This window comes from Pristis pectinata, chromosome 24 (assembly GCF_009764475.1).
Source record: "Pristis pectinata isolate sPriPec2 chromosome 24, sPriPec2.1.pri, whole genome shotgun sequence".
Classification (NCBI taxonomy): domain Eukaryota; kingdom Metazoa; phylum Chordata; class Chondrichthyes; order Rhinopristiformes; family Pristidae; genus Pristis; species Pristis pectinata.
Genome location: NC_067428.1, coordinates 3,757,004 through 3,771,539, shown reverse-complemented (window position 1 = coordinate 3,771,539; position 14,536 = coordinate 3,757,004). Strand labels below are relative to the sequence as shown.

General features: G+C 47.7%; 1 protein-coding gene across 1 annotated transcript in view; it reads left to right on the top strand.

The window, feature by feature from the left end:
* Positions 1-3,062: 3,062 nt before the first annotated feature.
* LOC127582606 (AP-1 complex subunit mu-1) overlaps positions 3,063-14,536 on the top strand; it is a 94,079-nt gene continuing 82,605 nt past the window's right edge. The window contains exon 1 of the mRNA XM_052038044.1: positions 3,063-3,230. Within this exon, the coding sequence (XP_051894004.1) occupies positions 3,189-3,230 (42 nt within the window). The 5' untranslated portion in view covers positions 3,063-3,188. The remainder of the gene's footprint in view (positions 3,231-14,536) is intronic.

Genomic DNA, 14,536 nt, shown 5'->3' with positions numbered 1-14,536 from the left:
AATTTCCCCATACACTGCTTGAAGTATATGTATATGCAAAATCTCCAGATATGATCCTGAACTGCCAGATGACATATGAAAATTACTGAGGTTCCATGGAAGGAGTGAACTATGTGGAAAGTCCTGCCCTCAGAGCGACAATGACACACCTGGTATACACCGAGACCAAGCTGCAGCATGTGCCTGGATAGCAGGTGGGTGAAAGTGTCGAAGATGGTTCCCTGCCCTTTCCTTTCTCATCAAGGAGAAAGGCAGATCATGCAGTGCAGTCAAATGTGGGAGGAGGGGACAGCTATGGGCCTAGGACAGTGGCAGGGACACACTGTAGGACTGGGCCAGGCACAGGTGCACCCTCTGGATGTGGGACTGGTCCAGTTACAGGTGCACCCTGTGGATGTGGGATTGAGCCAGTTACAGGACTGCCCTGTGGGACTGAGCCAGTTACAGGACTGCCCTGTGGGACTAGGCCAGGTACAAATGCACACTGTGGACTGAGCCAGGTACAGGTGCATCCTGAGGATGTTAGACGTAACCAGGTACATGTGGACCCTGTGGGACTGGGCCAGTAGAGGTGACCCTGTGGGACTGGGCCAGGTACAGGGGCACCCTGTGGATGTGGGACTGGGCCAGGTACAGGTGCAGCCTCTGGGACTGGGCCAGGTATAGGGACACCCTGTGGATGTGGGACTGGGCCAGGTACAGGTGCAGCCTGTGGATGTGGGACTAGGCCAAGTGCAGGTCCTCCATCAGGATGTTGGATTCCTCGAGGTACTGCTGCACTCTGTGGGACTTGGCCAGGCATATGTGGACAGTGTGGAAGTGGTATGGGGCCATGTACAGGTGCACATTATGGGACTGGTCCAGACCCACAGGGTGCACCCGTCCCAGTCCCACAGGGTGCACCTGTCCCAGTCCCAGACCCACAGGGTGCACCTGTCCCAGTCCCAGTCCCAGAGGGTGCACCCGTCCCAGTCCCAGAGGGTGCACCCGTCCCAGTCCCAGACCCACAGGGTGCACCTGTCCCTGTCCCAGACCCACAGGGAGCACCCGACCCAGTCCCACAGGGTGCACCCGTCCCTGTCCCAGTCCCACAGGGTGCACCTGTCCCAGTCCCACAGGGTGCACCTGTCCCAGTCCCAGACCCACAGGGTGCACCTGTCCCAGACCCAGACCCACAGGGTGCACCTGGCCCAGTCCCAGAAGGTGCACCCATCCCAGTCCCAGACCCACAGGGTGCACCTGTCCCTGTCCCAGACCCACAGGGTTCACCTGTCCCTGTCCCACAGGGTGCACCTGTCCCAGTCCCAGACCCACAGGGAGCACCTGTCCCAGTCCCACAGGGTGCACCTGTCCCAGTCCCAGACCCACAGGGTGCACCTGTCCCAGTCCCAGACCCACAGGGAGCACCTGTCCCAGTCCCACAGGGTGCACCTGTCCCAGTCCCACAGGGAGCACCCGTCCCAGTCCCACAGGGTGCACCTGTCCCAGTCCCAGACCCACAGGGAGCACCTGTCCCAGTCCCACAGGGTGCACCTGTCCCAGTCCCAGACCCACAGGGTGCACCCGTCCCTGTCCCACAGGGTGCACCCGTCCCAGTCCCAGACCCACAGGGTGCACCTGTCCCAGACCCACAGGGTGCACCCGTCCCTGTCCCACAGGGTGCACCCGTCCCTGTCCCAGTCCCACAGGGTGCACCTGTCCCAGTCCCACAGGGTGCACCTGTCCCAGTCCCAGACCCACAGGGTGCACCTGTCCCAGACCCAGACCCACAGGGTGCACCTGGCCCAGTCCCAGAAGGTGCACCCATCCCAGTCCCAGACCCACAGGGTGCACCTGTCCCTGTCCCAGACCCACAGGGTTCACCTGTCCCTGTCCCACAGGGTGCACCTGTCCCAGTCCCAGACCCACAGGGAGCACCTGTCCCAGTCCCACAGGGTGCACCTGTCCCAGTCCCAGACCCACAGGGTGCACCTGTCCCAGTCCCAGACCCACAGGGAGCACCTGTCCCAGTCCCACAGGGTGCACCTGTCCCAGTCCCACAGGGAGCACCCGTCCCAGTCCCACAGGGTGCACCTGTCCCAGTCCCAGACCCACAGGGAGCACCTGTCCCAGTCCCACAGGGTGCACCTGTCCCAGTCCCAGACCCACAGGGTGCACCCGTCCCTGTCCCACAGGGTGCACCCGTCCCAGTCCCAGACCCACAGGGTGCACCTGTCCCAGACCCACAGGGTGCACCCGTCCCTGTCCCACAGGGTGCACCTGTCCCAGTCCCAGACCCACAGGGTGCACCTGTCCCTGTCCCAGACCCACAGGGTTCACCTGTCCCTGTCCCACAGGGTGCACCTGTCCCAGTCCCAGACCCACAGGGAGCACCTGTCCCAGTCCCACAGGGTGCACCTGTCCCAGTCCCAGACCCACAGGGTGCACCTGTCCCAGTCCCAGACCCACAGGGAGCACCTGTCCCAGTCCCACAGGGTGCACCTGTCCCAGTCCCACAGGGAGCACCCGTCCCAGTCCCACAGGGTGCACCTGTCCCAGTCCCAGACCCACAGGGAGCACCTGTCCCAGTCCCACAGGGTGCACCTGTCCCAGTCCCAGACCCACAGGGTGCACCCGTCCCTGTCCCACAGGGTGCACCCGTCCCAGTCCCAGACCCACAGGGTGCACCTGTCCCAGACCCACAGGGTGCACCCGTCCCTGTCCCACAGGGTGCACCTGTCCCAGTCCCAGACCCACAGGGTGCACCTGTACCTGGCCCAGACCCACAGGGTACAGGTGCACCCTGTGGATGTGGGACCGGGCCAGGTACAGGTGCACCTCCTGTTCTCTGCTCTTGTGCAGCCATTAAGTGTTGCTTTAACCATCCCTGCCCCTTTCACTCCATCACAAGCCCACTTCTCCGTGTAACCTGCCGCCCTCCACGCGTCCCCCCCCCCCCCATTCTCATCCGCGCCCACACCCACCCTGACCACGTGACAGGGGCGAATGGCGCTGCCGCAGCAGCTTCGCCGGCCCTGGCCAATCACAGGATGCCTTGTTGCCCGGTTTTCGGAAGTGACGCTGCTGTTATGGTGACGCTGCGGTCCGGATAGCGGGAGCGGGTTCTGGTTTCCTTCCCTTCAGCCGGGAGCGGCGGTTCGCGGGGAGCGGCCGGGGGCTGGGAGCCGGGAGCCGGGAGCGGCGGCGAGATGTCGGCCTCTGCCGTTTACGTGCTCGACCTGAAGGGCAAGGTGAGGAGAAAGGGCGGGCGGCGCAACGCATGCGCGGGCTCGGTCCTCCAGGCCCCAGTGGAGGGGCTGTTGCCTCCCCCCCCTCCCCCCCCCCCTCCCCCCTCCCCCTCCCCCCTCCCCCTCCCCCCTCCCCCCTCCCCTCTCCCCCTCCCCCCTCCCCTCTCCCTCCCATCCCCCCATTCCCCCCTCCCCATCCCCTCCCCATCCCTATCCCTCCCCATTCCCCCCTCCCCTCCTCCCCATCCCTCCACCTCCCCATCTCCCCCCTCCCCCCTCCCCCCTCCCCCCTCCCCCCTCCCCCTCCCCTCCCCCTCCCCTCCCCTCCCCACCCCATCCCCCCCATCCCTCTCCACCCCGCCACCCCCCCATCCCGCCACCCCCACATCTCCCCACATCCCCCCCACCCCCCACCACACCTTCTCCGCCCCACCACCTTTTTTAGAGGCACATGGGATCCATGGTGACTTGGTAGATTGGATACAAAATTGGCTTGGCCAGAGAAGACAGAGGGTAGTGGTGGAAGGATGTTATTCTGGTTGGAGGTCTGTGACTAGTGGTGTTCCATAGGGATTATTGGCTATTCTCAGTCCTCTGGGACCTCACCTGTGACTAGAGAGGATACAAAGATCTTTGTCAAGACCCCAGCAATCTCCTGTCTAGCCTCTCTCAATAACCTGGGATAGATCTCACCAAGCCCTGGGGACTTATCCACCTTAATGTTCTTCAATAGACCTCTCACTACCACCTTCTTGATCTGAATGTGCCCTAGTTTATTAACATACCCCACACAGATCTTACTATCCTCCATGTCCTTCTCCTTGGTGAATACTGATGCAAAGTACTTGTTTAATACCTCACCTACATCCTCTGGTTCCGGGTATAAACTCCCTCCTTTATCCTTGAGTGGTCCTACTTTCTCCCTAGTTACCCTCTTGTTTTTAATGTATGTGTAAAATGTCTTTGGATTTTCCGTAATCCTACCCTGAATTTCGATCAGATGGTCTTTAAATGATTCTCACATGTCAGAAGTGGATTTACCCAATAACAGCTGCTCCCAATTTATTCTCCCTAGCTCAATAATGTGTAATTTGCCTTCATCTGAGTACTTTCCCCAAGGGTCCAGACTTATCCTTATTCATAACTATCTTAAAACTTAAGGAGTTGTGATCACTGTTCCCAAAATGTTTTCCCACTGAAACCCCAATTACCTGGCCAGGCTCATTTCCCAATACAAGGTCTAGTATTGCCCCTCCTCTAGTTGGACTTTCTACCTACTGTTTCAAGATACCCTCTTGGATACACTTAACAAATTCTGCCTCGTCTAAGCTCCTTGCATTAAGGAAGTCCCAGTCAATATTGGGGAAGTTAAGGTCACCCATTACAATAACGCTGTGGCTTTTACATTTTTCCATAATCTGCCAACATATCTGTTCCTCCATCTCCCACTGGCTTTTGGAAGGCCTACAGTATAATCCCATCAGAGTGATTGCACCTTTCCTATTGTTGAGCTTTACCCACATTGCCTCTGAATGAACTCTCCAGTGTGTCCTCTCTGAGTGCGGCTATGACATTCTCCCTGATTAGTAATGCAGCTCCTCCATATCTTTTACATCCCTCTCCATCACATCTGAAACGTTGAAACCCTGGAACGCTGAGCTGCCAGTCCTGTCCGCCCCCTCAACCAAGTCTCTACTGGCCACAAGATCATAGTTCCGTGCATTGATCCAGACTTTTTCATCTGCCTTGCCTATAATACTTGCATTGAAATAAACACACTTCAGCCCCTCAGTCACACATGTTCATTTACCTGGTCCTGCCTGTCTTTCCTATCAGGTTTACTTGGCCCAGCCCCTCAATCCCTCCATCTGCTGACCTGCTGCTCTGGTTCTCACTCCCCTGCATTCTACTCTAACCCCTTCTGAGTCGCACTGGTGAGGTGAATACCCTTCTTTCTCCCTGTCCTGCGGTGGTTAGGGTGGACTGAAGAAAGGCAGGCCCAATCAATCCACCCTGATCATTCTGGTCGATTGACTGGGCTGCCTCCTCTCCAATGCCTGGATTTAGGGAGTATGGTTTCTCCCTATGTGGCTGGTGGCTGGACCCTGGAGCTTAACGGTGTTGTGCTCCACTGCACAGGCAGTGGATGTACTCGGGTATGTTCCAGCCCATGATCTGGTCTGTGTTATAGTGCTGTGTGTAGGACCTTAGAGTGTACATTTTGACATTGTATTTCTACGATACAACAGCGACAACATTGTGTTGTTGGCCTTGAAGCACTTTGCAGTGTGACTGAGGTTGTGAATGGTGCTATAGAAATAATTTTTTTCCCTTTGCATTCAGGATGCCTAGTGCCATAGGGTCAATGTTCTACAATTACCTTTGTCAGTGCTGTATGAGAAAATAATACAACCAGTTTACTTAGGGAGCAATCATGTGGTGGTGAAGTGACTGGGCCAGCAGCCAGTCTTCTGGAGCATCGATTCCACACATGGGTGCAGATCCCATTGTGGCAGCTTTGGACTTTAAATTCAAACAAATCTACAATTTAAAAACAAAAGCTGGTCTCAGATCGTCATAAACCCAACTGGTTCATTAACGTTACCAAGGAAGGAAATTTCCCTTTGTTACCTGGTCTGTTCTATGTGTGACTCCTGTCCTACCAATGTGGTTGACTCTTAACTGCCTCCTCAGTGATGTCCACATCCTGTGTATGAATAAATGAAGAAAGATTTGACCAGGTATCATTAAGTATTCACTTCAGTCTGAACAAGCATTGTGCATAGAACACTAAACTCCCTGCTATCCTCTGGAAGGTTCCATTTGATATTCCATGTCCATCTGAATTGGCTGACTGGACCTTGGTTTAACACATCTTAAGTTCAACAATGCAGCTCAATTTCTGAAACTGTGCAGTAAATGAATAGGTGTAGGCCATTTAGCCACTGGAGCCAATGTTTATAACTTCATACCTGGCACAGAGCTTGTGGTCTGTGAAGCAACGGTCCTGTACACTTCGAAGACGTGAGCTACCTACGGGCGGCATCTCAAACTTCCGGACATGTATCACCAACGTTGTTTTTGCAAAATCCTCCAAATCGATAGAAAGGATAAGTGAACCAATGTCAGTGTCCTGTCCCAGAATCTCTCGTCCATGTTTCAGGAGTACACAGAAAACCAGCATAAACAGTGGAATGAGTGTATCACCTCTCAATTTATCCATAGGCCTGCTCTTTCAAGCACCTCCTGTTGCAGAATCTGCAGGTCCCATGTTGCCCTAATCAGCCAACTCAAATTGGCCTAAGAAGGAGAGCCATTCCGTTGGCTGGCTTTGATCTTATTTTTACATCTTTTAACATCCTTATCTAAAATTAATCAGATTTTAAGGTTTCAGTTCTCCTAGCCTCAACAAATTTTGGACAACACATATTCCAAATTTCCATTAATCTTTCTGAAAGAAGTGCTTCTTGAACTTGCCACTGAATGGCCTAGTTACAACTAAAAGGTGCTCTGCACTCATTCTTGATTCCATGCCAGAGAAAATGGTCTCTCTTTTCCATCCTTAACCAATCGTTTAGCCAACTTACCACTCCAATTGGATCACCACTTAGGGTTGTGAACACAAATCCAGAATGTGCAACTCTCCCTTTTAATTTAACCCCTTTTTCCAAAGTATCACCAGTGAATTTGTGCTGCACCCATCTATTACTAATGTATCCTGCCTGAAGCTTCAGATTAAACTCTGTACTTGTATTCCATAGCGTAGAGCTTCAACCCACAAGATGACTGACTCATGCAGAATGCAGAGATGAACGTTATTGGAACACTCTGGTTTCCGTTCTGCTAAAATGTGGAATATCTAGAATAAAGAAGATATAATTATGAATGTGTTCTTAAGACTGGGCAGAAAATTCCCTTTTGGAGTTAGCTGAAGTGGACTTGATGAAAGGGAAGATTGTATATTGTGCAAGGACTGACCCTTGTGAATTCAGAAATTAAAACAGAAAATGCTGGAAATAGGTCAGGCTTCATCTCTGGAGAGAGACAGTGAAACTCTGATAATCCAGCATATTGTAGGTGGTACAATTTTCCAGTGAACCCAGTGAGTTTACAGGGAGTGCAAGAAATGGGGCTCCATTGCATTTAGAGGAACTTGGGAGACAAAGCTCTAGAGAGGCAAATGCTGAACCATTGGGATTTCCAAGCAGTTGGATTCTGGACAGTTGGAATTAATGTTTCAGGTTGATGACCTTTCTTCAGAAGGCATGGCTTTAAGGTTATGGGTGGGAGGTTCAGGGGAGATGTCAGGGGGAGGTTTTTCACCCAGAAAGTGGTTAGTGCATGGAATGCACTGCCTGGGGTGGTGGTGGAGGCAGATACATTGGACAGGTTCAAGAGTTTGTTGGATAGTCATATGGAAGAATGTGAGGTAGAGGGATATGCGGGAGGAAAGGGTTAGATAGTGTGAGGGTGGTTTGATGGACGGCACAACCTGGTGGGCCGAAGGGCCTGTTTTGTGCTGTATGGTTCCATTGTAGATTAAATTTTTCTTCAGCTCTATAAATGTACGCTTGCTGTCAGTATTTTGAAGTACCATATATACAGTATCTCTAAATATCATTTTGGTTTAAGAGTATGTTTGGTTAATCAATATCATGTTTGAGTAACACAGGTATCTTGTATCATTTTAGCAATTGTTTTTGCTATTTGCAGTTTCTCAAGTAATGTGTCTGAGACAAAAGTAAACAGGCTTTAAAAAAAAGTACTTAAACTGGTTTGTAATTAGAATGGTAAATTTACCTATATGATTTGGCAATGCTGTCCTCTCTGCACTGTATGGTCAATTCAATCAATATCTTTAAAATCCTGCAAATTTCACTTGTCTCTGGTAAATGCACTTTATGAAAGATTGGAATGGTGTGCATTGTGAAAGGACATGCAACACATTTTAGCCCTGTGAAAGGGATCGTGGAACCTTTCCAGGCTCTGGTTAAGGTTCCACCTTTAACTTCCACTGTCAAATTAACTGGCTTTAAATCCCATGAATGTGATAGATGATACAGAATTACTATTTATGAATTACTTAGAGTAAATTATGCAGTACATTTGAAACATGTTCTGTCAGCCCTTTTAATTTCTTGGGTAGAAGGAACTTGTAAGGTGTGCAGATCGTGTTACTTTGGAACAAATGGTTTTGATGAAACAAAAGGTTTTGAAGCTGGGACTGCTGTTTGAATTTGGGAATTCAGTAGTACATCGAGGTAATCAAAGTCAAACTATATAGATTAAAATTTGCTGGTTGATGCATTGTTAGATAAGTTGATGAAAAGGCTGCCAAGGAATAAAAGGGAAAGGAATGTAGATACCAAGTAATAATTTTGAGGCCTAAAGAGACATGGCCATGTGGTTTTGAACTAGTACAAAAAAATTAACCAGTGAGCAAAAGAAATAGACAAGGAGATGTTCAAAGGACCTGGCAGTGACCAGGAAGGATGGTGGATAATTATTCAGTTGGTTAAGCAGAAAATCTCAGCTGCCCCACAAAGCATTTCAGTGCAGGGAAGTGTAAGAAAGACGATGTTAGTGCTATGAGGATAAGCTCTGAGTTTAAGTAAGGTTCCCGGGCACATTTGCAAGGTAGTTGGTTTCCCACAAGCAGAAAATGCACGGAGCAATTTCTCATTTCCCTTTGGAGAGAATTTCCCTGTCACTCGCCTGTGTTTGTGTACCTGAGTTTATATATAATGCACAATGCTGGGATATCCTCTGCATTAAATGGAATTGTTTGAATTAGGAAATTTTGGTGATGGTGTCTTTTGAAAAATGCTCTACTGCGGTTGGTCAGTGGGTTCTGAATGATATTTTAATCCATTGGTATTGGTGGTAATTTAAATAATGGTATTTCAATTAGCAGCATCTTTGATCTTTCATAATTTTATGATTTGTATTGTAATTTCAAAATCTAATGGTTATTACCATTGTACTAGATCTTGGTAAGCAGCTTTTTTTTTTGTTTTGAAGCCTCTAGTGAGTATCTGCTTCACTGCTAATGGCAAAATTCGGGTCTCTGAATCACCGTTGGTGTAGGAAAGTGGCTGCTTTTATGGATGAAATATTTACGAAGCAGAGGTTATCATACGAATACAAGACCCAAGTTAATAAAATATTTCAATATTTTGCCAAAAAAGCACAAAGAAATGAATCAGAATGAGGCACATTCCATTATAGATCGCTGGTAATTCATTCTGTTATCTTGTAAAATTGTTGTCTTCAATTTGTGTTGCACTTATTAATTGCAGCCACGATCCAAATTTGTGGTTAGTTTTAATTATATTAAATGCACGAGCATCCTACGCTGAACGTGGCTGTGGTCTGAATATCTGGCAGGATTTCATCACTGTGCAAAGTTTAATCCTCAACCACCATTTAAACTAACTTTTGGCTGTCTAGGTGCTATATTTTCTATGATACAACAGCATCAAAACACTTAGTTGAGTATCAAGCACTCTGGGGAGTGGTGAAAATTGCTTTATAAATGCAAATCTTTTAATGAAATATGAAAATTCAAAAGCAAAATACTGTGGATGCTGGAAGTCCAAAATTAAAACTGGAAAATGCTCAGAATACTCACCAGGTCAGATAGCATCTGTGTAGAGAGAAAGAGAATAAATGCTTCTGTGGGAAAAAAAAACAAAGTTGACGTCAAAGAGTCTACCTTTATAAGTTTTGATTGAGAGATTGGCCTGAAACGATGGTGGGAGGGGGGAGATGGATCTACCTGGAGAGTGCCTGTAACTGGGCAATTCTCAAATGGAGTTTGTGGTGTAGGCTTCTGCTCATCTGAGTGCTGGTCACAAGACATCTATGCTGTCATTTGTACTTAGCATGCATGCAAAGAGTTAGTGCAGACATCTGCATTTTTCCCAGCTCTTGGGCTGAGAAATTTATCCAGTGAACTTGTGCTAGGTTAACCTGTCATGAGTAAACTGGATCTGATATAATCAGTGGGAGGATTAATTATTTTTTAAAAATTTAATTTTTCATGTGCATGTCTTTTGAAGACTTGAAAACGTAATTTTGTTTGCATTTTTAATTTTTACACATGGTCCTGAATGTTTGAGAATGTCTATGACAAACGATTAATTTGAAGTGTGTTGGAGCTGGCAGGCCTGGGGTGGGGCCTCAGCAGTGTCACCACCGACCTAGTCACTACAGCCAGCCAGGTATTGCACTGTCCTGGGCCTTGCTGAAGAGTTGGGAGCCGGACTGCTGGTGGATGGCAGCACTCATGATAGAAATAGTGATAGAAACAGAGAACTTGGGTCAGTGGAAGACTGCCCCATTAACTCTCCTCCTGTCTTCACGGAGTTGCTGAGTTTATCCAACTTTTTTTATATATGTGGAAATGTATTCTCAAGATTTATTATAGTTTCTTCACCAAAATTGTGGCTGCAGATCAAATGAAGAACCACATAGTACAGTGGGTGATAACTCCTGCTACTTTCACTTGGAGGCCCTGTGTTCAATCCCAGTTTGTATTAGAAAGACACAGAAAATGCCATATTAGGTCTAAGGGACCTGTGTGAATTGAATTTGGGCCTAATTTAGCTTCACAAAATTTATTACATGTTGTGAATGCCAGTCAGATCACATTGGCCACGGCAAATAATATGCACTGTGCTTCACCTCGCATCAGTCTCTCTTGGTTGTGGACTGACTGGCCCCAGTCTTCTTATTGCCAGATGCCACTGAAATGAACTGTTATGGCCGGCCATTTTGGGAATGGTGTTCCTCATTGTTCCCAAAATGTTATCTTACCTGGCTTTTCTCAGTTAGGACCTTCAAAAATGTTGGAATGCTTTCCCATTGATTTTCAGTTTGCAGAAATAGAAAAGGCATGTGCTCCTCTTAAAAGAAAATGTAGTTCTCTACAGATTCCCTATTTAAGGAACCACAAATGAATTATCTAAGACTTATCAAACAATCTTCTACAGATGAAGCCATTCAGTGCATCAATTCTGCTCTATCTCTTTCAGTGTATAATCCATTTGGTCTCTCTCCCCACATTTGCATTTTATCCCTGTAATTTATTTCTCCCTCAAATAATTTCCTTTTGAAGAAGACTATTAACTCTATATCCATCACCCTTTCAGGTAGCACATTCCAAATCTTAACCAGTCACGTGTAAAAATGCTTCACCTCGTCGTCTTTTGTATTCAGCTTAAATTTATGCCTTCTAGATATCAACCATTGAGAATGCTTCCTCATTTGCTTTCCTAAACCCTTTATGGTTTTAAATAGCACTGCCAAATCTCCCCTTAGCTCTAAGGAGAACTACCTTAGCTCGTCCAAACTATTCATGTCATTTTTTTTGCATTGTAATTTCCTGTTGCCAGGTTTAAAACGTATAGGCATCGTAGTGTAATTATTTTCTTCCACAAGTGGTAGTGCTACATTTAGCTCCTCAACCATTATGATGCAAGCTCTCAAAACCAACTCTACTTCCCTCCTTGCCGAAGTTTGGGTGCATTTGCTATTTCATAATGTAAGGTTTCAGTTTGATTTTGAACAAAATGACGTCAATGCATGGATGGAATTGCATCTTGCCCTGTTTTCCTCGACCCACTCTTCTGTTCCAAAAACGGGAAGTTTTTTGTTCTTTGTTGGAGGGATGAAGCAAAGAGTGTAAGCAATATTTGTGGTTTGTATCAAGTTGAACAAATGTAGAAGTGGGAAAGTAACATTAATCTTAATTTGACATTGGGACTACCATAGATAGTTCTAATGCAAAGAGCAAGGATCAGATAGGGCTCTTGAGGAATATAGGGTAGCGAGGAAGGAACTTAAGGGGCTGAGGAGAGCAAAACGGGGACATGAAAAGGCCTTGAGTAGGGTTAAGGAAAATCCCAAGGCTTTTTTCACTTATGTGAAGAGCAGAAGGATGATGAGAGTAAAAGTAGGACCGATTAGAGACAAAGGTAGGAAGATGTGCCTGGAAGCTGTGGAAGTGGGTGAGGTTCTCAATGAATACTCCTCTTCAGTTTTCACCAAGGAGAGGGGCCTTGATGATGCTGAGGACAGTGTTGGTAAGGTGAATGTTCTAGAGCATGTAGAGGATGTGTTGGAGCTGTTAGAAAATATTAGGACAGATAAGTACCCGGGGCCTGATGGAATATTCCCCAGGCTTCTCCGCAAGGGGAGGGAGGAGATTGCTGAACCGTTGGCTAGGATCTTTGAGTCCTCGTTGTCCACGGGAATGGTACCGGAGGATTGGAGGGTGGCAAATGTTGTCCCCTTATTCTAAAAAGGGAAGTAGGGATAGTCCAGGGAATTACAGACCAGTGAGCCTTGTGTCTTTGGTGGGCAAGCTGTTAGAAAGGATTCTTAGAGATAGGATCTGTGAGCATTTAGAGAATCATGGACTGATTAGGGACAACCAGCATGGATTTGTGAAGGGAAGATCTTGCCTCACAAGCCTAATAGGGTTCTTTGAGGAGGTGACCAGGAAGATTGATGAGGGTAGTGCAGTAGATGTGGTCTACATGGATTTTAGTAAGGCATTTGACAAGGTTCCACATGGTAGGCTTCTTCAGAAGGTCAGAGGCCAAGGGATCCAGGGAAGCTTGGCCGTGTGGATTCAGAATTGGCTTGCTTGTAGAAAGCAGAGGGTTGTGGTGGAGGGAGTGCATTCAGATTGGAGGGCTGTGACTAGTGGTGTCCCACAAGGATCGGTTCTGGAACCTCTACTTTTTGTGATATTTATTAATGACTTGGATGAGGGGGTAGAAGGCTGGGTTGGCAAGTTTGCAGGCGACACAAAAGTCAGTGGTGTTGTGGATAGTGTGGAGGACCATTGAAGATTGCAGAGATATATTGATAGGATGCAGAGCTGGGCTGAGAAGTGGCAGATTGAGTTTGATCTGGAGAAGTGTGAGATGGTACACTTTGGAAGGACAAACTCCAAGGCAGAGTACAAAGTTAATGGCAGGATTCTGGGTAGTGTGGAGGAGCAGAGGGATCTGGGGGTTCATATCCACAGATCACTGAAAGTTGGCTCATAGGTGAATAAGGTAGTTAAGAAAGCTTCTGGGATGTTAACTTCCATAAGTTGTGGGATCGAGTTTAAGAGCCGCAAGGTAATGATGCAGCTCTACAAAACTCTGGTTAGACCACACTTGGTGTACTGTGTCCATTTCTGGTTGCCTCATTATAGGAAGGATGTGGAAGCATTGGAAAGGGTGCAGAGGAGATTTACCAGGATGCTGCCTGGTTTGGAGAGTATGGATTATGAGGAGAGACTAAGGGAGCTAGGGATTTACTCTTTGGAGAGGAGGATGATGAGGGGAGACATGATAGAGGTATACAAAATATTAAGGGGAATAGAGTGGACAGCCAGTGCCTCTTTCCTAGGGCGCCAATGCTCAATACAAGAGGGCATGGCTTTAAGGTGATGGGTGGGAAGTTCAAGGGAGATATCAGAGGGAGTTTTTCACCCAGTGAGTGGTTGGGGCATGGAATGCGCTGCCTGGGGTGGTGGTGGCGGCAGATACGTTGGTCAAGTTCAAGAGCTTGTTAGATAAGCATATGGAGGAATTTAAAATAGGGGGATATGTGGGAGGAAGGGGTTAGATAGTCTTAGGAGTGGTTTGAAGGTTGGCACAACATAGTGGGCCGAGCGGCCTATATTGTGCTGTATTGTTCTATGGTTCTATAACATAGGCTGGAAATTATTTACGTTATCAGAACTGAGTGATACCACTGTCAGGAAATGTTGCTACATACTTGTTCAGGAATTTTATTTGCTTCATCCCCGAAAAATTCCAATAGGCTCCATAAATTGTTTGCTATTGAATAAATCAACTTTTGACGAAATTAAACTTTTCCATCGAATGCGCTACTTATTTGATTTCTGCTGTACCATCCTATTCTAGCTCATTGGTTCACAGAGTATTAGATCTGGAAGAAAGATATGATGGTCCCCAATTGATCAAATAAATAATTTTGATGAATTTTCTTTCCTACATGCTTGGAACTTTGCTGCTACATAGGGGGATTGCTGCAGGTGGAGGCCGGTTATACACATGCGGGAGTAGAGGCTAGAGGGATATGGGCAAAAATGTAGGAAGGGGGTATTAGAATTGAGGAGGCTTCTACATGGAATAGGTGAGATGGGCTGAATGATTCGCAAATTTAGATAAAGTCTTTTTATTACACATTTTGGCTGTTTCTGGTAAGACCAGCAGTCCTTTAGTTATCGTCCTTAAGAAGATGGTGGTGAGCTACCGGCATGAAGTTGTCTGGTGATGGCA